Source organism: Melampsora larici-populina (assembly GCF_000204055.1).
Source record: "Melampsora larici-populina 98AG31 unplaced genomic scaffold MELLAscaffold_19, whole genome shotgun sequence".
NCBI classification, from domain to species: domain Eukaryota; kingdom Fungi; phylum Basidiomycota; class Pucciniomycetes; order Pucciniales; family Melampsoraceae; genus Melampsora; species Melampsora laricis-populina.
Window position 1 is genome coordinate 840,780 of NW_006768783.1, and position 27,575 is coordinate 868,354.

General features: G+C 39.4%; 4 protein-coding genes across 4 annotated transcripts; 2 read left to right on the forward strand and 2 right to left on the reverse strand.

Annotated features, from left to right (window-relative positions):
- Positions 1 to 15,339: 15,339 nt before the first annotated feature.
- MELLADRAFT_86604 (uncharacterized protein) lies at positions 15,340 to 15,757 on the forward strand (the record flags this gene model as incomplete). Its single annotated transcript, XM_007410186.1, has 3 exons — positions 15,340 to 15,364; positions 15,438 to 15,625; positions 15,707 to 15,757. 3 exons carry the CDS (start codon positions 15,340 to 15,342, stop codon positions 15,755 to 15,757), a joined length of 264 nt encoding a protein of 87 aa, XP_007410248.1.
- Positions 15,758 to 16,162: 405 nt separating this feature from the next.
- Positions 16,163 to 17,084, reverse strand: MELLADRAFT_52606 (uncharacterized protein; the record flags this gene model as incomplete). The annotated part of the gene is made up of 2 exons (XM_007410257.1): positions 16,163 to 16,255; positions 16,389 to 17,084. 2 exons carry the CDS (start codon positions 17,082 to 17,084, stop codon positions 16,163 to 16,165), a joined length of 789 nt encoding a protein of 262 aa, XP_007410319.1.
- A 1,961-nt stretch (positions 17,085 to 19,045) lies between these two features.
- Positions 19,046 to 19,811, reverse strand: MELLADRAFT_116531 (uncharacterized protein; the record flags this gene model as incomplete). The annotated part of the gene is made up of 2 exons (XM_007410256.1): positions 19,046 to 19,556; positions 19,622 to 19,811. The coding sequence occupies 2 exons, from the start codon at positions 19,790 to 19,792 to the stop codon at positions 19,089 to 19,091; spliced, it is 639 nt and encodes a 212-aa protein (XP_007410318.1).
- Positions 19,812 to 20,784: 973 nt separating this feature from the next.
- On the forward strand, positions 20,785 to 25,828 carry MELLADRAFT_106718 (uncharacterized protein; the record flags this gene model as incomplete). The annotated part of the gene is made up of 7 exons (XM_007410187.1): positions 20,785 to 21,102; positions 21,196 to 22,502; positions 22,569 to 22,978; positions 23,097 to 23,578; positions 23,675 to 24,416; positions 25,390 to 25,549; positions 25,597 to 25,828. 7 exons carry the CDS (start codon positions 20,785 to 20,787, stop codon positions 25,826 to 25,828), a joined length of 3,651 nt encoding a protein of 1,216 aa, XP_007410249.1.
- Between the last annotated feature and the right edge of the window lie 1,747 nt (positions 25,829 to 27,575).

The following is a 27,575-nucleotide window of genomic DNA, read 5'->3' on the forward strand; positions in this document are numbered from 1 at the left end:
GCAAGAGAGTTGCGTAAATGATCATTTATCTCAGTGAGAATTGCATTTGTCCAAGTAAGTTTTAAGATGATTAAATCTGCATGTGTCTTCAATATAATCTGCTAAATATGGAAAAACTGCTGATGTGTCCAACAATTTGACTGCTGAATTAATATCAACTTTCATCTTCTCCTTCTTGATCTTTGTCCTGAAAGCTTGTCGTTGTTTGTTGAATTTTCTGCAAAACCTGCAAGATATCAAATCAAGAAGTGGGTTGGTCATGGTGTTGCTTTCACTTTGCAGAATTCACAGTTGTTGTCCTTGTAAGCTCCTATTCAATGTTGATTTACATATTAACAGATTTAATAGGTACCAGGCGCATATTCAATGGTATTTTTAGTAATAAAATGAGTTGTTTTTGCTTCTGATCACATTCATGTCTCAAAATTGGCTTATTTATCCATTTGAGACGCTATCACTACACCAAATGACATCTTTACCCAGGGGTATAGAAAAGTAGTGCAGGCATAGAAAACTATGGGCAAAGTACTTTTCTATGACCATAGAGATAGTATCCTCTATGCCTAGACAAACCATTCTGTTCTATACCCACAGATGAAAATATCCACATGACCACAAGGACTGAATATAAATCTAGACTTGAAGCCCTTCTTGAGTCTTGTCCGATGGGAAAGCATGTTCCATCAGTCATATTGTACGTATGTAAAAGGTGTCTGTCAATCTGTGTAAGATTGTGCACACATACTCACATACATTGCTGAACATGGTTGAGGATCTCTTTTAGGCAATTGATAAACCACGCCGGGCAGAAACAAAGAACAACGCCGGGTTTCCTTAGCTCGGACTCTTATGGAAGTTATACAGTGTGTATACAGAGGCGCATTGCCTCTAAAGCTGTCTAAAGGGTGTGAAGCTTCCGTAAGAGTCTGAAGCCGGGTTTTGGGATTGAAAGTGGGCGTCATCCCTTTCAAATTGTTATAAAGCTATGACGCCCACTTTTCCTGACATTGAAAGAGAGATACAAGTGGTACCCCTTGCTACTTCTCAGCGAGATATGTATCATAAAGGTGAGCAATCGAGCAAATTTTTCTGCAAGCTTGAGCAGGAACACTCATGGCATTCATTACAAACTGCAACCCCACCATGCACCCAATTGAATCTATGGAACCTCAACCATCAAGCCTGAGTAGCTATCCAGCTTTAAGCGTGTATCACAGTCATCATGATCAAAGACCAGATCCGATGCTCTTCAACATCACCACACCTGTTTATCCCAATTTTTACAACAATCAACAACTTATCAATCAGTCTATCCCGGATATTGCTTCATCCCAGCTAGCTGCACCTTATCCTTCTGACTACTTACCATCTCATCAATTCAGTCAATCAATTGCAATCTCAACACACTTCAATTCAGCTCCTAATGATTCAAATAGTGCAACAGCATCTCACCACCCAAATTCTACTGTAAATAATCACATCCTTCACAACCACGACTCAAATTTAGGACATCAAGATCAGACTGAAATGGGAAGTGAACAAGACGCAGATGGCGAGACAGATGAAGATGAGAATACCAATGAAAACAAAGATTGCTATGAGTTCATCAGAGAAGAAGAGACAGAAGGAGAAATGTCAGATGATGAGTCTGAGGAAGGGGATCATCAATGGGGCGATTGTGTGTTCCTAATCTTTTATATAAGGATGACCTTGAGCTGATCCTGTCTTTTTGGTCAGATGTAAGCAATAGTCAAGACGATGTAAGGCAAAGTGTTCGGATTGATGAAGACTGGCCTCCTCAAGGTCCGTTTGACCTCCACAAATTTTGATTTGTTAACCGAACTGTTTATCAATCTGATATATGTCTGATACCTTATCAGGAGTCAAACCAGTGCGTGAACTGTGTCCACCACGCGAAGGCAAAATCTTCAAGGACAAAGAGCTTGGCCAACAATACCTCGAGTGTGTTGCAAGACATCAAGGTTATGCCATTGTCATCAAGTCCGATAAAGGCCCTCGTTCTCAGAGCCGATACTTTTATTGCACTCGTGGTCACCAGAACACCAAACGTGGTGCAACAGCTGAAAACGCATCTGTATCTGGTCAAGCGTATAAAGTCTCTGACACATCAAGTTCCAAAAACGACTCAAAAAAAACAAGAAAGAGCAGCACAGCCAAATCTGGCTGCGAGTTTGGAGTTTCTTTAAACTACTGGTCAAAGCAAGGTCATTGGAAAGTGAAAGTTCAACATGCACGTCATAATCACACACCATTTCGGAGACCAAATGACTTACCTCGCCTTCGTCGCTTCAAGCAACCGGAGGAAGAACTTCTTCAAACTATGTCCGAGGCCAATGTTCCTCCTCGCACAATTCGAACCATGCTTCCAGGAGAAAGTGCCCATCGTCCGATGCGAGATATCTACACCACGGGGCAGCTGGCACGTGAGATTCACGTGAAATAGTTCTCTGCCAATAAATCACGCGCTGTCCACAGTGCGATACCCGTTGTGAGCTACACATGACAGCCAGGGTGAGCAGCTAAAGCGTGGTGGCTCACCTGTCCATTGGGTGAGTCATCTCACATCATAACAGTGTGAAATGACTAATCCAATGAGCGGTGTGGAAATCAATTTAGATCTCACTCTAAGAAACAATTTTTTATTTATTCTTTAATGTGTTCCTTTAAAATTCAGAGTCGATTTCATTGGAAGATCTATTAAAATCAATTTAATTGCAATTTACAATTCTCAGTTCAAGATTCTCTATTAATCATATTCATTATAACTTATTTATTTCACAATTTGCATAAACATTAGTCTTTATTACATTCAATTCAAGATAAAAGATAATAACATGATGAGATTCAAAATCAAAAAACAAATAATCAAGAAAATCAACAAGTTAGTATGAAATCGATCGATCTAAAAAAATAAAGAATACAAACCTAGATTTCAAATGAGGAGAGAAGAACAAATGATTAATTAGTTTATAGATAGATCGAACTAAAAGAAAGAAGATATAATAAAAAAAGAAGAACTTACAAATTTGAACTTAGACTTGAATCGATCAAAAGAAAGTAAGAGAAGAAGCTAAAGAATCAAAGAAGACACATAAAAATATAAAAGAAGATTAAATGATCACTTAGTCTATGAAAGACTTGAATTGAAAGAAAATTGAAGAACCTACAGATTGAACTTTGAAATCAGATCGATTTATCAATTTATGAAAGCTAGAATTCAAATTAGAAGATAGAAGAAGAACAAGTGATTAGTTAGTATATGAATGATCAAACTAAAAGAAGAAAAACAAACAAAGAACTTACAAATTGGATTTCAAAATCGATTGATCTGAAAGCTAAAAGAACATTAGAATCAATATTTGAAGATGAAAGAAGAATAAAAAAGAACCAATAAGTGTATGAAATGATGGATTAGGATTGAATAATCAAAAGAGTTAGAAAATAGAAAGGACTTACGTTAGATGCAAAGATAGAACAGGATCGATCCAAGATTGAGTGACGTAATCGATCAGATTTGAAGGATTGGAATAAGAGGAAATACGAGGTTGAGATTGAGGTGGAAGGTATAAGAAGAGTGAGTTGAAGAGTTGAAGAAGGGGTCCGGGAGGGTGTGTGTCGATCTTTGAGTCTTTTTGTTAGTGTTATTTTAAAGTGTTATTGAGTTTTTTCTCTGTTAAACCCTTATAAGGGTAATAGTGTTATCTTTTTTATTTAATTCAAGAGTCAAGAGTCTGTCGCGTGAAATTTGTGTGTGTGTGAAAGTTCTACCTGTGAAATTTGCTACAGTAGTGCGTTAATTTTGGCATTTCAACAGTTTTAGAGATATTCAAATACTTTTTTTAGTAGAAAATTTAGTAGAATTTTTATAGTTTAAAGTTCAGTAGTCGGATGATGAAAGACAATGAACAAAGAGGACTGTGAATGACTGTGGTTCTTTGACTGTGGTTCCTGTGACATGTACTGTACCTGTGATGTCGGACTTGACAGTGATCATCATACCTTTACCCAAATCTTGGTTTTGAGAATGACACCAAGATGTGGTACAGCCTGATTTTCAAAAGGGCGGGCTTCAAAGTAAATTTATTTGTGGACAAGTCCTTTTGATTTTGTCAAGAAGTGGATGCTTTTCAAAGGAGAATAGCCACATGATCAGCACTCGATGTGAGCTTGGATGAGCTCATTCGCATGCTGAGCACCTGGCTGGCAGGTTGCGCTCGTATGACCCAGCTCACCCACTCATTGGCTGGTAAGTCACGCCATGCCAACGTGGTCTTTCTCTCCATGTGTAAGATACGTGAAAGGCCATGGGTGAAGGCCACGTAGCCGCACTCACACTGCTACCACCTGTTCTACACAACCACTCAGTGTGGTCATACCCAACTTACATTTCACGTGGTCCCAGTTCAAAGTTGCCCCGTGGTGTACAATCAGATTGCCCGCTCTCGAAAGATTGAACTTGAAGGGAAAACACCTATGGTCCATCTTATTACATGCTTACGGAAAGAAAACTGGTTTTATCGAATGAACCTTGGACCCAGTGGCACCGTCAAATCCCTATTTTTTGCTCATCCAAAAGCAATCAAGATGGGCCGCCGCTTTCCAAATTGTTTTGGAATAGACTGTACATATAACACCAACAAGCACCGGTTGCCTCTCTTACACATTGTGGGCTCGACTTGCTTCAATTCTTCTTTCTCACTGGCATTTTGCTTCTTGGACAAGGAAGATCCCCAGGAGTACACATGGGCCCTCCAACAGCTCGACACACTCCTCAAACCCTACATAACTTGGCCAAATACATTTGTGACCAATAAAGAACAAGCACTGATTGGAGCAATCTGTGATGTTTTTCCAGGAAGCAGTCATATATTATGTATGTGGCATATCAATAAGGCCATCTTAACTAAATGTCAAAATATCATCACGGTCAAAAAGGAGTGGGATGAATTTTACAATTGCTGGCATACTTTTGTAGCTTCTCGTACTGAAGATGAGTTTCATGCGAACAAGAAAAATCTCATCAAAATCTCACAGCGTCATTCACCAACAATCCTTCAGTATCTCGAATCTCACTGGTTTCCGATAGTAGAAAAGTACATTAAGCTATTTGCAAATAATTTCCTACACTTTGGAAACCAAACGACTTCACGGGTGGAGGGCTCTCATCATTTTATCAAGAGCTTCCTTGAAAGTTTGCTTCAGGATCTATTATCCTGCTTTAAAGCTTTCAAACTAGCAGTCCAACATCAAAACATCGAGTTTGAATGTCAATTGTCCAATGAACTTCAACGAACACTCAATAACATTCATGAATGCTTTAGCTTATTACATACCAAGATCTCTCAATATGCAATTGGATTGGCAACTGAACAGTATGCGTTGATTGGAAAGCCGAGTCAAAATTCTTGCACCAAATCATTTTCAACCTCTTATGGAATTCCTTGCTCACATCAAATTGAAGCCTATATCATTCTCGGACAAAAAGTTCCGATCAAAGTCTTTCACGACCAGTGGCGACTTACTGCTGACCCCATTCCAGAATCTTTGGAGGCATTGAAAGCTGACTTACAAAGTCAAGCCGAAATCCTATGTACTCTTCCTGAAAATGCATTACAAAGGGCATATGATGAACTCGCCAAACTTCAAAGTGGCGGATACGAACTTGTACCAGTCGGAGCTCCTGAAACTAAAACAAACACACGAGGTCGACCAACTGGTTCCAAGAAGGATAGGTCAAAATCTAAATTGACTCCGCGAGATCCTTCAGGTTTTGAGTACCTAAAGACTTGCAAACCACCTCCAACGACTTCCAAACCCCCTGTGAAGACTTCCAACCCCCCTGCAAAGACTTCTAAGCCCCCCCGCAAATGTAGTGAGTGTAAAGAGTCCGGTCACTACAAAAACAAGTGCCCATTGAAACCTTGTCGACACGACCCAACTCTAGAGGAACTTCAGCTTGATCTAGAAGCAAATACACAAGTTTGCAACACCGAAGTCAATCACTCGATCTCTACATCAGACATTGATGATCCCAATCTTGAGGATGATGACTCTCGCACAGAAACAAGCCAAACAGTTCTTTTGAAGACAGCGGAGAATCATAGTTCAGATGACCAAGACACGTCCGATTCGGACAAAGACGACAATGAGTGTCCTTTCTGCGATGAGCCTCTCCCATCACAGCCTTCACAGAAGCTTCAAAACACCATGCAAATGCTTCTTGAACGACTCAAGGCAAATGATACAGTTTCTCTTCCAGTAAGTCTTCTGTTGGTTAACCAATGCTCTCATCCCGCTTCGATCCTTCAAGTACAATCAATTTTGTCTAAAATGTCTTTTCATTTCATCAGATGTCTGAGACGATTGGCTTCTGTGGAATGCACCTTGCTGAGTCCAAATATGTTCCCATCGAGAAAAAGAATGGTTGGCCCTTATCAATCAATTTTCGAGATCTCTCGAGGTATGTTGATAATTGAACTTCTGATTACCACTACATATCGTGCGGCTTCCAAGTTCGATGTAGTTTCTCTAACACATTTCATATCGGGCCCTGGTCCCAGTCGCGTAGAGCCGTACATCACCGATCTGAAGCAGATCATCGATCACCAAACTGAAAGCACTTATTTGATCAGTGCGTTGAACATCTGTAAGGCTCATGGTACACGTCGAATGGATAGTGTATTGCATGGAGATCTCACTTTTGAGCTTGAACAACCAGGGTAGTGAGTATCTCATTGTTCAACTCGGTTTCTCATCTTTTGGTAGCTAATTTGGAACTGTAGCTACGGTGGCAGAGGCTTAGAAATCATATATCGAACTCTTCATTGGCACTTCCTGCGATCCCAAGCTCCAAATTGACTTGTACACACCAAAGCTGAGCCTCTCAGTCCCGAAGGCTTTGTCCGTACAGTTTTAGTTCCCGAAGTTTCTTTGAGACTGATCGCGGACGATCTGAAGCTGTCCATTTTTGACCCCAAAGCTAAAGATACGCTCGAGAGCTCTCGAGCATACGGGATGGCTATGTTTCCAGCTGATAATGATGACTTTTGAGATCACACTTCAAAGCGTTCAATACTAGATGATAAAGCTGTGCATCGCAATCAAGGTCCGGTAATATGTACATAGATTTTGCTCTACAACTTTCTCTTTTTTTTGTTTTTACTTCTCATTCAAGTGGAACTTTGAAAGAAATACTTCAATTCTTGGCCCAAGAGGTGTTCTCTATGTTGATGATGTTTATCGACACGAGATCGTGTAGAAACGAACCCAAACCTGATTGTGTTTGACCACTGGCAACAGTGTCACAACTACTACACTCGGCGTCGCATACTCCAGGAAGTCGGTGTCAGAGAGGTTTTCACCGACTGAAAAGGGGGAACGGTGGAGGATCCAACCTGGGGAGAGAGGGAGACTACAAGAGAGACTACCAGAGAGACTTTAGAAATAAATGCTGTATCAAAATGCATTTTCATTCAAAAATGAAATAACATCCTTTGCCACATTCCTCCACATTCTCGATATTTCCTCAAGACCTAAGCCTAAGCCCAAACCCCTAACCCCCCTAACCAGGCCTAACCAATCGCTTTTTATCAATTTTCTCGTGTTTATGTCAACGATTTCAAGTTTTTATCCTCATGTTTTCATCACTGTTATCCTGTTTTTGACATTGTTCTTGCATTGATTATCTCTATGTGCATCTTTGACCCTTGTTACTGTATCTTTGATCTTCATTTTTGTATTTTTATCGTTGTTTTGACATTTCTTATCGTTGTTCTGGTATATTTTATCATTGTTCTTGTTTGTTTTTGTATTGCGTCTCTCTTCTTGATTTTGATTAGTACCTTTTTGTGTTTCTTTTTCATTTTTTTATTTATCGTTCTCATTTTTCCCGTGAATGATTTTTTTGCAAGAAGACTCTATGATCGGCTACTGTGATCACACCTGATCACACGGTGACAATTTTATCCTCATATGGGCGTAGATTGGTGCAATCATCAAAGAGTTTTGTTGAATGACATACAAATTGATTGAAGTGTTGATTTGCGAGCTATACATCATCGTACAGGACCGTAAAAGGCCAGATAAACAAAGCCAAACGCCTCACAGCGCCTTTTTTTCTCAATTTTTGAAGTCTCTTGGATAGTCTCCCGCCAGGTTGGATCCTCCAACTTACCGTGAAAAGGATGCCCTCACTTGTAATGCTCAGAATCCGGCTTCAGAATGTTCCTGAATCCTCTTCAGAATGTTTCTGAACCTTTACAGGCAAATCCAACCTGTATAACTTCCATAAGAGTCCGAGCTAAGGAAACCCGGCGTTGTTCTTTGTTTCTGCCCGGCGTGGTTTATCAATCGCCCTCTTTTATCAGCATAGAATTGTATTTCAGGATAAAAATATCAAAAAACAGAAAATTGAGATTCCTCAATTTCTCAATCTCAAATATCTTACATAGGTGTATCAAAAGCATTGTTTATTGGTATAGAAAAGTACCCTACCAATAGCTTTCTATGCCCACACTACTTTTCTATACCCCTGGGTAAAGATGTCAATTGTTGTAGTGTGAAGAGCATGACATGATGGGGATGGTAGGTTGGATTTCCAGATGGTCAACAAGCTGGAAATTGTTCTTATGTCTCATCAAAGCAAATATCTCTCTTTTCTCTCTTCTTGCTCTTTTTTCACACCACTTGATTTTCAACCTCTTTTCAAAAGAAAGACTTTTCTACATGCTGTCCCTGAATGTGATTTCTAGAAATCGTGGCTGTGAACGCGTTCTTACCATCAGAACAAACAGGGTTGATGTGCTTTAAGATTTATGGTGGTTCTAAAGAAAATTGAGAATCCCGCTGGATGGTGATTAAGATTGAGTGATGAGTCAGATAAGCGACGGAATGAGATAAAAGAGATTGAGGTTGGATGAGCTTTAAAGCTTGTAAATCGATAAACTCACACTCTGATGACTGAAGCGGTGATCGAAGTGATCATCCAAAGTGAAACGGTTCGGTAATCAAATTGGAACCGGAAATTCAATCTGATCCTTTGAAAATTGAAAAATTGGAAACAAACCAATATCAGTTTACCAGAAATATCCAAGATGGGATTAGCAAGAACACCACCACCAACTAAACTAAACATCAAACTATCATCACCAAAACAACAAGAACAAGAACACGAAGAACGCGGACAAGAAGAACACGAACAAGAACTAGCACAAGTAAAAGAACAAAAACAAGTAGAAGTCGTCAATCCACCAATCATATCACCAACACCAACAACAACCACAAATCATAAACCTAAATTTGATTTCAAGATCAAATCATCTACCTCAAAAAAACCCATCAAATCATCATCATCATCGAGTAGTACATTAATACCAAAACCAACTATACCACCTTCAACACCAGATCATCCAAAACGATTTGTTTCAAAAGATTTAAAAAATCAAGATCCATTTAAAAAGATATCAAAACTTCAAAGATCTCCTACAAATACTAACTTATACCAACAACCACAGCTACAAGATAATCAAGAAGATAATCAACAAGATCACCAACAACAACAAGAAGATCATCAAGAAGAAGAAGATCAAAAAGCTCTTTTACTTTCACCACCTGCTATTTCAAACTTTCAAACCCAATCCACTTCTTCTACTATACCACAACCGATTCCTGGAATCGGTCCTTCTCATCATCATCATCATCATCATGCGATCAAGCCATCTTCGATACCTGTTTTGATTAGACAACCATCTCCAACAAAGTTGATTCAGGACGAACGTGTTCCGATTCCATCCACTTCAACACTTCAAGATCATGGGATTCGGTTTCATGATCATCCTACTGATCTGACTGAACGTCTTGATCATCATCATCAATATGTTGAACTTCAATCTCCGGCTAAACATTCCTCATCTTCACCACCATGCCTTACCCATCAACCTTCTGGTTCAACTGGTAAGCATTTCAACAATATTCCCCATTCAAGGATTCTATATGATAAGCTTACTGAGCTTGTTTTGTTTATGTGTGCATACATGATTCTTGTTCTTTGATCTTTTACCACAACTAATCTATAATGATCCCATCAATCTCTAAACACAAAAACCACTCAGTCGGAATTTATCTTCATCCACAAGCACCACAACCTATACCAGATCCATCCCAACATTTAAAAGAAGAATTAATCAAAACCCAAATCGAATCCAAACTTCAAACGGAAAGATTATTAGAAAGTCAAAACAAATTCATAGAACAATCCAAAGAACTTTTCAAAGAGATTGAAAAAAGAAAACTCAGTGAAGAAAGATTAAATCAGATCGAAGTTGAATTAAAGGAAAAGATCAAACTCATTGATGAATTAGAATGTACTCAATCATTGATGATGATGAAGAAATCAACAAGTCATCGAAGATCGTTAGATGATCAAACGACTACTGAAGTGAGTGTTGATCGAGATTTGGTGAATGAAGGCCTAGATGAAAAAGAAAGGAGAATGTATGAAGATCGAATCAATGAAGTTTTATCTAAAGTAGATTCATTAGAATTTATAAATCAACAAAATGATGTCAGACAAGAAATTAAAGAATCTGAAATCCAACAAAAAGCGATATGGGCAGAGACCGGATTCAATTTGGAATCTGATGAAGATCGTCAAAATGAATCGAACCGATTGATGAAGATGAGGCGTATCGAACATGAATATGATTTAGTGAAATTGAAAACATCACTTGAAAATTTAAAATGTCAATTAAATTTATCATTATTAAATCAAGACTTATTGAGAACAAGACTAAAAGGACAAGAATCAGAACAAGAAAGGATTCAAGAAAGCGTGATGAGATTTCAATCTGAGATGAATTCACAACACCAACGATTGCTAACTGAATTGAATGGATTGAATATTAAAGATCAAGAATGGGCTAGGATCGGATCCGAGTTCGAAGGTTTGTTGGAGATTGAAAGAAGAGAAAAAGAAGAAATCAAACAAAGATTAGAGTTGGATCGGATCGAACCTAAGATTGAATTGAATTCATTGAAATATGAGATGAGTAAGATCGAAAGTCAATTGAGTTTGAATGAAATCGAAATGAAAAAAGTAAAAGAAAAGTTACATTTATCGGAAATCGAAATGAAAACAGTCAAAGAGAAATTAAATTTATCGGAAATCGATATCAAACAGGTCAAAGAGAAATTCGATTTATCTCAACTTGAAGTTAACAGATTGAAGACTGATTTAATCAATTCAGAGAAACAAAATCAAAGTTTACAAGAAGAGTTGATGAATTCAAAACAACAATTCAATGAACTTGTCACCGAAAACGAGTCACTTCGTCATACTCATCAGTAAGCATTTGATTTCTATTGTTTCAATCTTAATTAATGAAGGAATCTTTCTGATGAGTCGTCATCCTGATAAATTTTCCTTTTTTTTCTTCTTAACTTCACTTTGTTTAAAAAAAAAGAAAATTAAATGAAACATATGAATTAACTTTAACCGAATTAAATGAATCACATTTAACAGTTAGTGAAATGGAAGAACAAATCGGAACACTTAATAGACAACTAAGAATTTCACATCGAGAATCAAGAGAACATTCGAATTCGTTTCAATCCAACAAGAAATCTTCTGAATCGAATCATCCAAGTGGATCTAAAACCCATCAAACCGAACCTATAGATTCTTTAAAGAAGAATCGATCTGATGAGGTTTCAGATGAAGGTTTGAAGAAATCTGAAACAGTTAAACGGCTTAAGAAATCCAATGTTTTAGAAAAAAAGAAACCGATTGGAAGGTCTAAAAAACCTATATCCACTCAGGTTCGATCAGTAAGTGTATTTCTAGCATCAGACAGGTTTCTTTGTTCGAAGCCCCGCCCCTCCAAAAAAAAGAAATCGTATAGATAACTTATCTGATTCGAATTTGTCGATGAAACGAAATAGAAGACAAATGGATGTGAAGAAGTGATACCAGATTCGGATCTTGAAGAAGAAGGCATCGATTTGAATCGAATGATCACCAATGATGGATGGATTTCAATCAGTGGATGTATTAGTAAACCAGATCGAGTGAGCAAGGATGAAGAAAATCCAACTGATTCAGAAAAAGATCTAGAAGATGAACCTACCCCACCATCACCACCTGCTCCTAAGCCGACTAGAGGAAGAAAGAAAGGTGTGAATGCAAGTCGAAAAGTTACTACTAAACCGATCAAAGCTAGATCACGTAAAAACTTACCGGATCCGATCGTTATTAAGGATGATGATGAAACCAGTACGATTGAAGATTTAGGAAACATTTCAACACCTTTGATGGATGGTCATAGTCCGATATCGGAACCTAATCCGATCCCTTCATCTAGATCACCTGCTGCATTAAACTTGAGTGTGAAGAAAGCTAAACTCAATTCAACTGAACTTAAAGGAAAAGGAAAGGCAAAAGGAAAAGGAAAAGCAAAAGCTGATGTTATAGATTCAGATGATGATTATGATGGAGGAAATGTAGGACTTGGTAAAAGGGATCGAGATGATGAAGATTATGAAGCGGTGGTACCATTAAAGAAGGTAAAGGGTAGAACCAAAAAACAGAAACCTGATGAAGAAGAAGAAGAAGAGCCAGTGAAAAAAGTGGTGAGGAAAGGTAAAGTGAGTAAAAAGAAAGCTTTGGAAGAAGAAGAAGAAGAGGAAGAAGAAGAAGTTGGAAAAGGAAAATCGGTTAAGAAAGCGAATGTGGTGATTACTAAGAATGTGAAACCTAGAGCTAGAGGAAAAGTAGGAAAGAAGAAGATGAAGGATGAAGTCGAAGAAGTCGAAGAGGAAAAAGGAGAAGTAGTAGTCGAAGAAGAAGGTCAAGAAGAAGAAGAAGGAGAAAGTTTGGGTGGAGGGACTGGAAAGCTTAATATCAAAAAGTTTGTTAACTTTTTTTTTGTTTCGAATTTCACATTAAACAGTTTTCATTGAGACTCAACATATTTTTTTGTTTTTTCCTTTCTTTTTGGTGTTTGTGTGTGTGGGGTGGGGTATAGACGTAAGATTTTTAATGTTAAGAATAGTCATCGATTGATGAATGGAATCGGAAGTGGTCATCGGGTTTTGAATTGGTCAGCAGGAAAGAATGAAGATTTAGATGTAAGATTTTCTTTGTGACTCTTCCATCTCTGTCTCTCTTTTTTCTTTTACATGATTTATTTTGATTTTTTTTGTGATTTTTTTTTAGAATGATCAAAATATGTTGGGTTTACCACCTGAACTTAGTCCGGTTAAGAAACATTAAAAAAGGTTTTTTGATATGAAAAAAAAAGTTTAAAATTTTGGATTGGAATGTAATGTAATGTGTTTTTTGATTAGGTAGAAGAATTAAAGAAAAGGTATCAAGGGGAAAAAAAGTATATCTTAAGGGAAAAAAGAAATGTATGAAAGAAAACATTGAAAAGTTGAGATATGAATTTTTATTTGTTGTGTATTCTGTGGAATGGAGTCAAGAAGAGTAAGAGTAAGAAGGATTATAAAGAGATTTGACCAAAAAAAGGTTTCTTTTATATCAGTTTGTGTATTATAATCATCAAGAAAAAAAAACTAGTATGATTGTTTTTGTGGGTTATTTGATTGGTTTAGTTTGTGTGTGTGTGTGGTTTTTTTGATTAGTAGTTTTAATTTTTGATTTGGGTTTATGGTTTTATGAAATAATCATGTGTAAGATTGGATTGAATGAGTTTTTTTGGAGGGGTCTGGGGAGTTTATGAAGTATCAAAAAAGTATATGTTTGACTTTGAGTAGGTTTACATGAATTAGATTTTTCAAAGCAAAAATGGTCACTGAAAATTGGATTTTACATTGAAAGAATTGTTTCTTACACAATCCTGAATGAATGGTTTGGGAAGATGATAAAACAAGATAGAGGAAGGGATCTGGATTTTCAAAACCCGGTATACCAAAAAAAGTAAATTATTTTATGTTCTTGTGATTTTAATGAAGATTTCATTTATCATTTGGTTTTTTGAAAAATCTAGATAAGATTTGTAAATTTTTAAGAATGATGTTGTGTTAGGTCATCAAGAGTTTTGAATTGGTCAAGAAATAATCAAGATCAAGATGATCTCAATGTGTAAGTTCTTTATACATTGATTTCCTTTAAATTGAACATCTAGCTGATTTTCTTTTGGGTTTGTATTTGATCATACAGATACAAAGAATGATCAAAGATGTGTTTACTGAATCCAGTAAAGAAAAGTGGGTAAACCAATGATATTGTGAAATGATTTGATTAGGCACAAAGTCAGAAACCTTTATACAACTTTAGTGGGTTGTAGGATTTTTTTTCTCTCAAAGTGTTGGGTTTATGTACATGAATGAATTTCATTGATATATAATTTTATTTCTGACAAAGACTTGATAAGAATTTAGGGCATTTAAATTGAGGGTTTTGTTTAAATGAGTTTTGTAAGTTGAGGGTTTACTTTTGCAGAGGTTGTTTAGAGGACTAAACTCGATTAGTTTTGTTTTGTGAAAAAAATGAGGCTTGTGAGGATTGGATCATGAGTTATGACTCTGAGTAAAGAAGTCAAGAGTTTGAGAAGATTTGGATTCAAGGAATTATGAATGATATCATCACAAGAAATCTGGATAGACTCTGACAGATTTAATTCAAGAAATAGGTTCTTTGTTCATTAATTAGGATCAAATGCATTATGGGAAATGTGATTGAGATTTTATTGAGTATGTAATCAACTTGAATAATTCCCTTGCAAGTAAATTATAATCCTATCAATCTGTCAAGTGGGCTATGATCATCAGATGGTCAGTGCCTGTTTGCACAAGAGACTTTAAAATGAAGATGACAGAGGTAGAAGCACATTGTAAGATAGTTTGTGTTACAAGTTTTGAAATCAATCCACTACTTTGAACCCACTGCTCCTGGTCCTTACTATAAGTCAGAATGATTATATGGTACATGCAAGTGGGTGGGAAATAGATGCCCATATTTCCCAAATCCACAGTCTGATTCAGAGCAGAATTTGGGGTAGCACTAGAGGCAATTTGAGTCACCAACCCAAGAAAGCACATTGCAATGGTGTCTCATAATTCAAAACTACAGTCATTTTGTCAGACATGTTTTTTGAAATTTTCTTTGATGTGTATGGAAGAGCAGGGCCGGATCACATCCCATCAGTGCATGTACGGCCAGGACTCGCGGGGCTAGAAATGCCTGAACCTGCGGTGCGGCTCAGGCTCTGAGAAGTGTCGATGAGAATTGAGGCGACCATCACTTGAATTCGATCTGACCAACATAGCAAAATCAAACTCATTTGTTCAACCAAATCAATCATGCCACTTGTAGGATCAGGACTAGGTAAGTCACCAGTAAAAGAAGACTAAACTCATACAATCACCTATTACTAACTTTGTTCTATGTATCTATCTAGCTGGTTGCTGCTCTGTACTATCTTCGATTGGTGTAGTCTTTCTTCTAGCAATCGGCATCGGATTTCAAAACCATGCCCATGTTTTGATGGGATCAGTGACATCGCCAGAGAATGGCACAAAAGTAGCAAGAGTCTGCTTCATGTCAGCTATCGTTTATGCAGTAATGTTAATCTTTTGTGGTTGTCAGGTAAGTTTAAGTTCCGGCTTTACTATTTTGGGTAGTCTTTCTTTATATCAACTTTTGACGTTTTGGTTTCGATTTCTTTAGTTGGGTGCAAATCGTAGAGTAGTACGAGGAGGTGGTCTACAGCTTCACTAGTTCAACAACTTTCAAACTTCTCAACTCATCTGATTCCTTCACAGACTCTGTCATCGTCCTTTCATCTTTCATTTGATCAGGTGGTACTACAATAATAAATCTTTTCATGTTTTTTTTGGTCAGTACTTCATATGTATACATACTCTTGTCAATTTATGAATCAAACTACGAGCGTTTATGAAGAAGTGGGTATAAGGAAATGTTGAGAGAATTTCTATGGATAAAGTAGATAAAAGGAACAACACTTCATGTCTGACAGCTCATTAGTTGCAATGGAAGAGATAAGAAGAGACAATATGAACAACACGATATACCATAAGACTTGGTTTACCTGATCAGAACACGCCCCCTGTGTGAAAGAATGTTGGGGATTAGCTTCTTACTCGATGATGTATCGAATGAATCTCAAGACAAACCTTCATCTCCACCTCCATCGCCCCCACTTCCCGCCCCATCGTCATCTTCACCATTATCAAAGTAATTGTTATCATAATCAGGCTAACGGCGCAGATCCGAGATTGGATCGGCAACAGAAGACGTATCAGTAAGAAGCAAAAGCAAATGCCCAGTGAGAAAACATTCAAATCTAAACTGAGTCAAAAATCAAAATTGGATCGGAGAAACAACTCACATCATCTTCATCAATCTCCTCTTCCTCCTCAATAATAGCTTCTTCTTCTTCTTCCTCTCCTTCCTTCTCCTCACCATCCCCATCATCTTCGAGTTGATCTAGGCCATTTGATTTGTTAACCTTACGCTTCTTGGTCTTTAAGATCGTCTTCTTGCCTTCAATATAACTTGTCCAAAGCTCAGTAGGAAAATATTTTTGATCTAGAAAAACTCTTGTATCCGGTACATTCGTTTGTTTTGATTGTGAATGTGATTGACTAGTATTAGATTTATATCGATCAGAGTAAAGGAAATCTTGATTGTTCGATGATGATGATTGGCTTGTTGTGATGGTTGAATTCAGTCCGAGTCTAGAAATTTGATTTGTGATTCCACTACCATTTGATTTCTTTCTTTTCTTTAATTCACCTTCGACTACCCATTTACTTCTTTCAGGTTTAACAGATGAAAATAACCAACGATCTACATCTAAACTAACTGATTTTTCTTCATGAAGTGTAGGTCCGTCTGTATTTGGAACTTGAACGCCTTGAGTTGGATAAAGTACATCACCTACATCTGCTCTTGAGGTAGCTAATATATCAGCAAACGTTAGAGTACCAAGTGATAAATCTGCTATGCCTCCTGAACGTCCTCCTCCCCTTCCTCCTCTCCCTCCTCCTCTTCCTCCTCTACCTCCTCCTCCTCGACCGGACATTTGTATCGAGTTTCTTGATGAAAAGGTTTTGATCCGACTCGGTTCCTGAAGATTATAGAAGCGATGATTACGAATCTAATGATGCTGAGAGAACTTATAAAGATAATAAAAGTCAAATGAGAGTGAATCTGACCTGTCCGTTCGAAAAAATTGGATCGGAAATTACAAATGTGAAATCGAGTTACATAAGTGAGCACATGTAGCTGTATATAACTGGTGTAATCACATAGGCTTGCTGCACCATAACCCATAGAAAGTCTCAACATACTCCGAAGCTCCACTCAACTTTGTCTTTATACCATGGACTATTTGATTCCACTTCTGCAGTTATTTTCTTACCTCGCTTGTTCGGTAAAAGATCAAAAACTTGCTGTTTTAAAAAGATTGCTCATCTTCATTTTCCTGTTTTTGATTCCATGTTACCTGTCCAATCACCTTTTCCAACTCTGCCGCGTTCGTACGTTGAAGCTACTTATAAGCCGCGCTAATGTTTCCCTTTTTGCAATATGCTGATGTAAAGTTCAATGCATATCATTCGCAGAGGAAATTTAACTTTAAATCACAGGAATCCTAGCCTTTTCCATCAACATCCACATTGTGAGTGTCGTATCGAATGACACGTGTGATCTTTGGTTTTGATTCCTCATCTATTCTCAACAGGAATGAACTTCAACATCATCCAACATCCATCAAATCTTGTCTATAGAAAAAGACCTATCAAATCCATTCTATTCTTTCTTCTCAGTTTGTTAAAAGTTTATATACTCTCATCTTCTAATATGTCCAATCATTTCCATTGCCTCAATTACTATCACAGATCCAACATGCCTCTCAACTGCGGTTTGATTTGATTTCTTTGCCAATTCTGTGTTTACTTGAAACCACCTCAACAAACTCTGTAACTGCACCGGCTGGTTTTGAACCATTGCGCTTCACCAATCAATTATTACACATTCTCCAAATTCATCTATAAGCCAAATCGCGACTGTTTTATTGAATACAATTAGAAAGTTTCTCAAAAAAAGTCTCACGCTGGCACCGTGTCCTTATGGCAGTCTCTCCACACGGACTGCCTTTGAGGCACAAAGGCGACTCGTGTGCGCTCGTTGACGGGCAAACACCACACAGACATGATGTGGATGTTTGCCTACTACCGATGAAGTTTTGAATGAATTAACTCCCGGTTTACAGAATATTGATTTCACTAGCTTGATCACCAACGCTAGAGAGACCAAGGGTGAATCAAATAACTTGACCAACAGTAGGCTTTGGTATTCTTGGATCACATTCTAAGATTGATAACTCTCAGCAAGAAGTTCAATCAATTTGACCTAGATAATTCAGTCCTTGCATGTCCTATTGGGCTGGTACCAACAAATGTATTCTTAGTTCTTTCAATGGTCTTTACTTTGTTCCTTTCATTGGATGTTCCATCAATATCACACTTATCAACAAAGAACAACATTGGTTATTGATCTCTATTTTTGTTTCCATCAATTTTTTTCACTAGATGGAATTGAGACAAACGATTTCAGTAATTCCTTTATTCTTCATAATCATTTCATGACTTCCTAAGATTCGTAATCTTTTTTCAATAGTTCTCTTCATTTGAATTGTTGTGCAATCTACTTTTGAAAATTAATTTTTGATAATGAAATAACTTGATGATAGAATTTTGATAGTAAATTCCAACATCTTCAATCTCAATCGCCTGACATTCGTGTTTTTTTTCTCAAAAGTTTATAATTTTCACCCGGGGTAAAAGTTCATCTTCTCTTTGAGTTTCTATGCCTGTCGTCATGTGAGGTTCCGAGAGTGATACAATAACGATTTGTGTGTTGGTGTAGGCATCAATTTCACCTGTGCTATCTCACAAGGCATGAGGTCTCCGAAGATTCGCAAGTTATAGCCTCTGGTTGAAGTTAAGCAGAGAGTAAGACATCTATACACATATAGAAAATCCAAGTCAAAGTCCAGGGTCGTGTACTGCAGTACGTCTTACAATTAACCGATAAGGTTTTCGAGCTGAGTTGTGCTATCCATTACCTTTTTTTGGGCTTCAAAGAATCCGATAGAGTTAAGCAATTCGTCTAGTTCAAGTTCACACCGGTTGATCAATTGTTGGCCTTCGGGCCGAGATTTAATTTCAGGGAGGTTTTCATTCATCTCCTTCCTGCCTAGCTGTTCGGTTTCTGGTCGGAAACGGAGTTTTGCTGTAGTTTGTTCTAAGCATTCGGGTAGCGGGTCACATCGGTTTAAATCGCCAATTAGCTTCCGAACTCTATCAATTCTTGGATCTTCTTTATCGTCTTCCGTGTTTGTGATAGTCAGAAGGAAGGATAGGAGTCCTGATGCTCGTCCGCGGAGGGTCCCAAGCTGTTTTCCAAGTTCGCATCCTTGACTAAAGCCTTCATCGAATCCCGCTTGAAGTGTTACAAGCTTTCCTTCGCTTATACCCTCACGATATCCTGCCTTTGAGAATGATGATGAGTATAGGAATTGGTTTTTATTCTGCTTTGGAGAATGTAAGGTCTTACCTGATGAAATGTTTCTGCCATTCGATCATATTCGATCTGTGATAATCGAGTTGCAGAAGAGGTTTGAAGATCTTGATGGTCTGTACTGGTTTCAATGAAATCTTCTTCTAACCAAATATCTGAATCTGATTGTTGGAGGTCATTTGGCTGTTCTGTTTGAGGTAAGTTCATGTTGTCTGTCTTTCTCGATATCTTCCTTCAGGTTATTCAAGCTCAACATGACGACCAGCTGCGACCAAACAAAATTCGACTCGCAAGGGGTGAGGTGTCACACGTGCCCTGTGAAATCTACTTGACAGCCCGTTTCACTCATGATTCCATGATCCATCTCATCATCTTCGATGATCAGGTCTTTTGTGCTACTTTCTCCCATACTCACCATCATTTTAAACACCAAAATTCGCGTACGACAACATGATGTTCGAGCTTTTCAGGCCACGTACATATTCCGTTTCACGCGTAGCAACCGACAGCACTGGATTCCACATCCAACTTTTCCCACGTCTACATACTGGAGACAACAATTTTCTAAGACCTTGTTAATTTCATTGAAATAGACCATTACAATACCCTAGTCCTCCGAGCTTGAGGAAGGGATAGGGGCTTGAATGTGATCAATTACTGATTTCCATCCAGAAACCGAGTTAAACATCGTGATTTCGAGAAGATAGGATCCTGTATAGGTATGATGATCGCATCCCGCTAATTTACGAGACTCGTTAGGAGACGATCAAGCTCAATGGCATGACACTTGGGTATTGTTGATTAAGCTTTAAGCTCCCGCGAGGCTGCATGATTAAGCTTGATGTATCCTACATGTTTTACATTCTTTGCTTTCTTCGTTGAATCCTTAGAGGTAAAGCCTTGATAAGATAGCACAAACAGAGATCCTCTACGATTCGCCAAACGAAAACTTCGGAGTTCTTCTTTCTTAACTATAATCGAATTCATTTCACCCTATTTCACCTTCATCTGATGATGTAGCGCAAAGCGCCGATGGTGGCCGAGACTGCTCGGCGCGTAAGCTAGTTTTGCATTACTTGAGATGACACAATTTACTTTATGGTGCGAGGTGCACTTGAGTAACCTGTAGCTTCAAGTCTTGAAAATGATCAAACTCACGACTAATAGACAACTCACATCCAACACCAAGCGACTCGTCCATGGATTTGCTCAACAAGAAGTCATACCAGACCATAGCCTTGATTCTGAATTGGCCTATATTGCTGACGGCTATGGGCGTTTGGGATTTTTCCAAGACCATAGGTCACCCTATCTCAACCACGGAAAGCTATGCGTCTTACTTGGCAAAAACGTTCGATCCGGCACTCCATGAGCAGGGTGTTTCTGAATTGGACAACGAACATGCCTCTGGCATACTCTTTGACGCGCCAGGAACTTGGACTGCAAACATTCCCGCTACGTCTATCGGTCACATCCCGCCAATTGACGAGTTTTACAATGATATATATGGGAAGAGTGTCAGTGAACAATTTGGATGTGTTTTCGCGGCGATCAAAACAAATAATAATATTTGACTCTTTTGTTTGTTTAACAACTCCTCTGCTACAAAGTATCTTCAAAGTCTTCAGTCTCTTGGGCAAATGAATACAGGTGTCTTCAAGACTCGCGATGGGGCAGTGATCGATCATTCGAGCGGAGCCGGAATCGAGATTCGGGAACAGCGTCCGATACTTCAAGGTACAGGGCAAGAAACCCAGTCCGACGTATTCCCTCCAGGTCCACAGATAGAACCCCCTTGGCGCGACTCGCATATCTTGACTTCTCCTTCATCGGAAGCTCTTATGGACAACCTTCGAGGAGGGCCATGGGATCACCTTGAAGTTGAACCCGAGAGCAACTGGTATCACCGCGAATCAAACCATGAAATAAGTCAACCCCCAGAATTGAAGCCAGATTCTCCGTCTTGGTTCGAAGTGCTCGACCGACTACCTCCGGCGAGTACAGAGGTGACAGGCGCGAAACCGCATTACGAATGGAGACCGGTCAATGCTCAAATAAGTCCAAGTAGTTCTGAAGAACCCTCTTGGCGCGACTCACATATCTTGCATCCCACATCGGGAGCCCTAATGGACAGCCTTGGACAAGGGTCATGGGAAAACTTTGAAGACCAACTCGAGAACAAAATGTATCACCACGAATCAACCCACACAATAAGCCAGCTTCCGGACTTGGAGCTAGATTCGTCTTGGCTCGAAGTGCTCAGCGGACTACATCCAGCGAGTCCAGAGGTGAGCGGCCCGAAACCGTCCTACGAATGGAGATCGGACAATGTTCAAAGAACTCAAAGTATCCACGATCATCCGCTTAGAACCCCGAAGATATTCGGAACATCATCCCCAGAGTACGAACAGCCTCATCATCGCGAAGTGTCCCAAGACGAGCTGTTTGACAAACTACCTAGCCCAGATCTGACTGCACCTCTGGCTCGACATGATCACTACACTCTATCAAATGACCACATTTCACCGTCTACAACAGACCCATATGATGAAATTACCACGACAGTATACCCAGCTGAACATACTACAATGCACGACGAGACACACCCAATGCCATATCTTCAATATTCCTTTCCTTCATCATCTCCTGAGTATCAGTTTAATGGAGTTCTACGAAATGATAGATTCCACTCCAATAATCCCTCTGAGACCTTCAATAAAAAACACAATCAAATCGTAGATGACGCTTCATCGCGACCTCCCGTCTCTCCAGTCATCTCTTCTCTCTCGAACGGGAGACGGCCTCTTGGGACTCTCGAAGATATGACAAATTTTCTTACTCATGACACAGCTCACAGCACACAGCCTATGATACCTGTTTTAGAGAGTCAGCAAGGGTCAGAGCGGTCTTCGAACTTGTGAGTGTCTCGGATGACTAATCAATAGGCAAAGCAATCTGTTTTTAATCCTTGATTGGTGTACAGCGGCTTCCGAGATTTTCCACCTACATCCCACCCACTGTTCCAATATCCATCACCGGCTAGTCATGCGCACAAAGACTTTCTGAATCAGGCAGAAGTACCATCGCTTGGTAGTAGCAGAAGTAAAAAGGGGGAAGAACCTGAAAACCAAGCTGACATATTTGAGTTCGAACACCCCGAGGACCTCTTGAGATCCGGGGGATTGTCAATGCATCCTCATAGCTACAGTAGCACTCAGTCTGTTCCTCTTTCTGAACAAAGGCTCTTGTCAAAAGAACCCTCAAAGATATTTGTTGATAATGATGCATGGACTGACTTTGAAGCTACAAATGAAGCTGTAAGATCGGAAGGCTACGCGAGCTCGAGATTTCTTGAGAAAAACAATCAATGGAACCCGAGCCAGAATAATCCAGGTATTACCTTCTTTCTTTCTAGGCTTCTAGCGGTTAACCAGGTATCAATCCAGAGTTGACGCTTATACTCTGATGTCATGAAATTTTATGACTGACTTTCTTCTTTCGAGCGGTATAGATGACAGAAATTTAGACCAAAAAAAGGACAGTTCAACCTCTCAGGGCAAGCGGTTGTTTTCTCAAGAAAGTGCGAGCTTATCAAGAACTACACATCTCGAGCGCCCAAGTCAGACTCATCAAGGAAATTCTCAATCCACCAAGCGAAAAGCTGCCGATGATTCTTCTTCATTTGCCAACGATTACGGCTTCATCAGCCAAGTAGAAAGGCTTCCCTCCTTTCTAGATGACGAACGTTTTACCTCGGACCCATCAAATCTCCCAAACCGACTCTCCTCTGAGTTAGTATCTAAACCTCGTAAAACTCTTAGAGGCCTCTCTAGGTCAACTTTTGTTTCAAAATCCAAAGAACAGCACCAGGAAGCTATTTCCAGCAATACCGATGATCTGCAGAAACATGACTCAAAACTTAGAGCTATAGAAATATATTACGGAGAAAACTGGCCTCATGAAAGATTGAAAAAGGCGCAATTAGCTTATTTGGTAAGTACACGTAAGATAAATACGAGGAACACCTTCGAGCAGACACGATCAAAACTCTACTCCCCTGTCGAAACCATCCGATTTGATTCAAAAAAGTCTGAGACAAGCCACACGGCAGCAGACACAATTTCTCCTTTGAGTTCCACATCTCCACAACAAGAATCCGGCCTAGATTACGACAAGAACCATGGTCATGGTCTGGAACTGATATCAAATCTAAATCACACACCACTTCCGCCTCGCGCCTTGATTGATACATACCAAGATAAAGTTCTAGAATTTCTCAAGCCAATGGGTGCACATCAAATTTCGGAGCGGCACATGACATATCTGGTTGAAAATATGAAGAAGACTTGGGATAATTATCTAGAGATGTTAAGCGTATGTTCTGAAGTGGTTTTGTCCAACGGTCTTCACACAGACATGCTAAAAGATCTCCAGGATGGGCATAATTGGCTCAAGGAAAAACTGGCCAAAATCACCTCGACTCGCTTCGAATGGCTGCCACTTCAAGGATTGAGACGTCCCCCCGAAAAAGCAGATAAGAGCAATGTTTTCAGGGCACAGTTTGACAAGCTTTCATTATACGACGGTACCATCTTTTGGCTGACTCACCGAATGTTTGATCGAAGACGTGAACGTGTGGGCGCCATGTACGCATTGGAATTCATAAAGGATCAACGAAAAGACTGGATTGCTCATTTAACCCCATCAAGTGCTGATGAATTAGTAGTCAGAACGTTGATGATTTTCACAAAAAGGGTGAGACCATTGAAATATCCAAACAGAGTTCAAACCAGCACCACAACTTTCAGAAAAGGAATGCCACGCCTGAGCGGTAAGCAATCTGTTGGGGGCAAAAAGCATGCAACACGGAGCTTCAAGTTATGATATAAAGAAATGTAGTTTAAAGAAGAATTCCAAGTTGTAGAAGCTAAGGAACTAAGAGAAAACAAAAGCATCTAGAGGATTAGATATAGACATAGATGAGGGTGACTCTGGACAAACTTGAGCTAGAATAATTAGAGATAACCACATGATATCACAAGAAACACACATCTAATCGCATCTCCAACCTGCTGCCCAAAACCATGTACAGAACTCCAAGCTGGGTCAAAATGCCAAGGTATTGATTGTTCAACATCATCACTGCACACATGTGTTATTCATTTTTGGGGTTGTAACTCGGCCAGATATGTATTTGCAACCTAATAATTGTGCATGGAAGTTTTTGATCCTTAAGAGGACACTTTGCAACCCATATATGTGACAAACTTGGTGATGATGTAATCCACATTTGGTCAATATGCCATCCTTCAAATGTCACTTTAGGCCTCCAAGAGCATCTACATTGACATTGCATCACCATAATGGTATTGTTTGTGATATAAATGCAATGTGTATCTGATGTTCCAAGGCTGATGTTTAAAGAATTGCCTGCAGTGCATGTCAAAGGTACCACAAGGACCCTAGAATGCTCCTATGAAGGTGGGTGATGTAAAAAAGCCACTTTTGGTGGTGAACTTTGGACAAAATCTCAAATAATCCCCTTTGCACATATATCTGAGAGTCAAATCCAACATCCCAATCTCTGCAGAAACAGAAATCCTGAACAACAACCACTCGAGTCTCAAACATGCAATCACTAACACCGCTTTCGTGTAATGTACCCTGTCCTACCCTATCATCATCATGCGAACTCCTGATCGCACAAAACCCATTTGGAGGCATCAAAAGTATGATCAAACCCCGTGTTCCGAGATCCGGATCCACGGCAATTCATCTTTGAGCATTTGGTCTGGGTATTCCAGGCACCGCCAACAGCAGAATCGGCATGTGGGCAGTGGGAACTGAGTATCCTCCGGTAGGGCAAGGTTGCACCGCTCGCCCAATCCCATACCTTTGTGATCTGGGATGCAAAGATCAGGTGTCGTATGTGCATGTACATTGGTCTGAGATCATGAAAGGAAAGTTCGTCGATGGGCATTCAAAAAGTTGAAGAAAATTTTTTCCTTTAGGGCGCCAAGCTCGGCAAACACGCTCGGCACAAAGCTCAGTGTAAAGCTGTGCACAAATTGCATAAGTTCTTCCGAAGAACTTGAAAGGCTCTTGACTGCCATGAATTCGCAAGGGATTCGTGATCAATCCTACCAAAACAAGGACCTCATTGTTTATAACAATTCCGACCGAGTAAACGTCCTTGCACTACCTTTCGCTTGGGTCATGAGAGATGGTTCGCTTCACCTGTGATATGTGATGGGAGTCGGACTACGTTCAGCTCAAAATCAAAAAACAGGCTCCGATATCCAAGCTTACGTGTAAGCCTTGGCTTATCGATGGCTTTTGTAAACTCACAATCGCAATCCTGCACAGCTTGCCTTATCAATTCGTTCGACTTCATCTTTGTCGGAGATCATGAACAAAAATAGACACCGTCCCCTAAACGCTTGAGAAATCAGGACATGATCACATACGAGAAGCTCCAACAGCAATCCAGATCCTACTCACCAAAACCACATCAGCACACTATATAAACCCGTCCTCTGATCGGCTCCGAAAAGAATCTTGATTGTCCATCACTCTTCCTAGAATATCATTTTCAAATCCATAAAAACACTCACATCTTAACTAAAGCGTACCTTTACAATGAAGCTCTTTATTCCACTTGTCATGGCTAGCGTACCTTTCACAGTGATCGGTGCTATTTCAGTGCTACCAACATGTAGCAGCAACTTGCGCGTTTGCGCTTCGACCATCCCATCGACTCAGGGTTTATACGGTTAGTATTGCAATCCCTTTGGGCTCATGTTGCAGCTCCTTTAGGTATCTAATTCTCTGCTGACAACTCTTTGTGTATCAGGGGTCTATACAACCGGCACTTGTCTGTCCAATACTTCAAGATACTGCTGCCAGTCAGTCTCTCCTGCGGTAAGCATCCAAGCTCGCTATTATGAAGCTCCCCCGCGGTCGCTAAGCCGGCTGCTTTTTCTGTTATCTGAATGTCTTCACTTATGTAAGAATCCGGCGCCGGGTGCTTCGGTCTTGGGCCAAGGTTGTAAGGCAAACTCATAATGCAATCCAACACTTTGGCAAAGCTTTGGGGATCTTCTTCTTTTAGTATCAATAGCTAGGTCAAATATGTGTTGTCAGATTTTCATCATACTTTTCTTGGACTCTTTTATCCTTCCTTGTATCCTGCTGAAACGTTCAATATCTGCAAATCATTTGACCATCTTGACATACCTATAAAGTTGCTTTGAGGTTACATTGCTAGTGTTCCCAAAGCCCGCGGCGGAATACTGAGGTCCATCAACCAGAAGCAGTGTGAGCTGAAAAGTGCAGATAAGGATGATACTCCTCACAGGTGACAGAGAACACACTCCTGTCACAGGAGTCATGTACACTGAGTGGTGGAAAGAGACATGCAGATTTTTTCTACAACTATCCTCTGAAATTACTTGCTCAATAAAATCCTTTTCCTTTTCAAATTTCTTCTTCTGCATCATATCTATCCATAAATCAGCTACCAAAATATTGTTGAATGTGGAGATAAATACTAAATGATTATACATCAAATAGAATGATCCGAGCAATCAAACAAACGGAAAAGAAGAAGAAAGCAAAAGCATTAAAGGAGATAGAGCATGCGGAATCAAGGAGGGAACACACAGAGTCAAGAATTCCTCAACATCAGGAATAAAAGATGAGAATCATCACTGCCAAGTCATCAACAGATTAGACATTTTTTTATCATACTTTCAATAGACCAACCGTTGTTATGTACCATCTAAGGCACAAAAATCCTCCAAACAGAATCACCAATTCATTGACAGACAGACTTGTGGACGCGGTTGAATTGTGAGACATGGAGCTGGTAAGGATTCTATGAACAGTATTGGACTTCTACTTGAGTGTGATTTAACCTGTGAGTATCAGGTTATCAGCTTTGTAAAAGCTGCACACACTGAACAAGAAGGTCAAGATACAATCTGAAGGT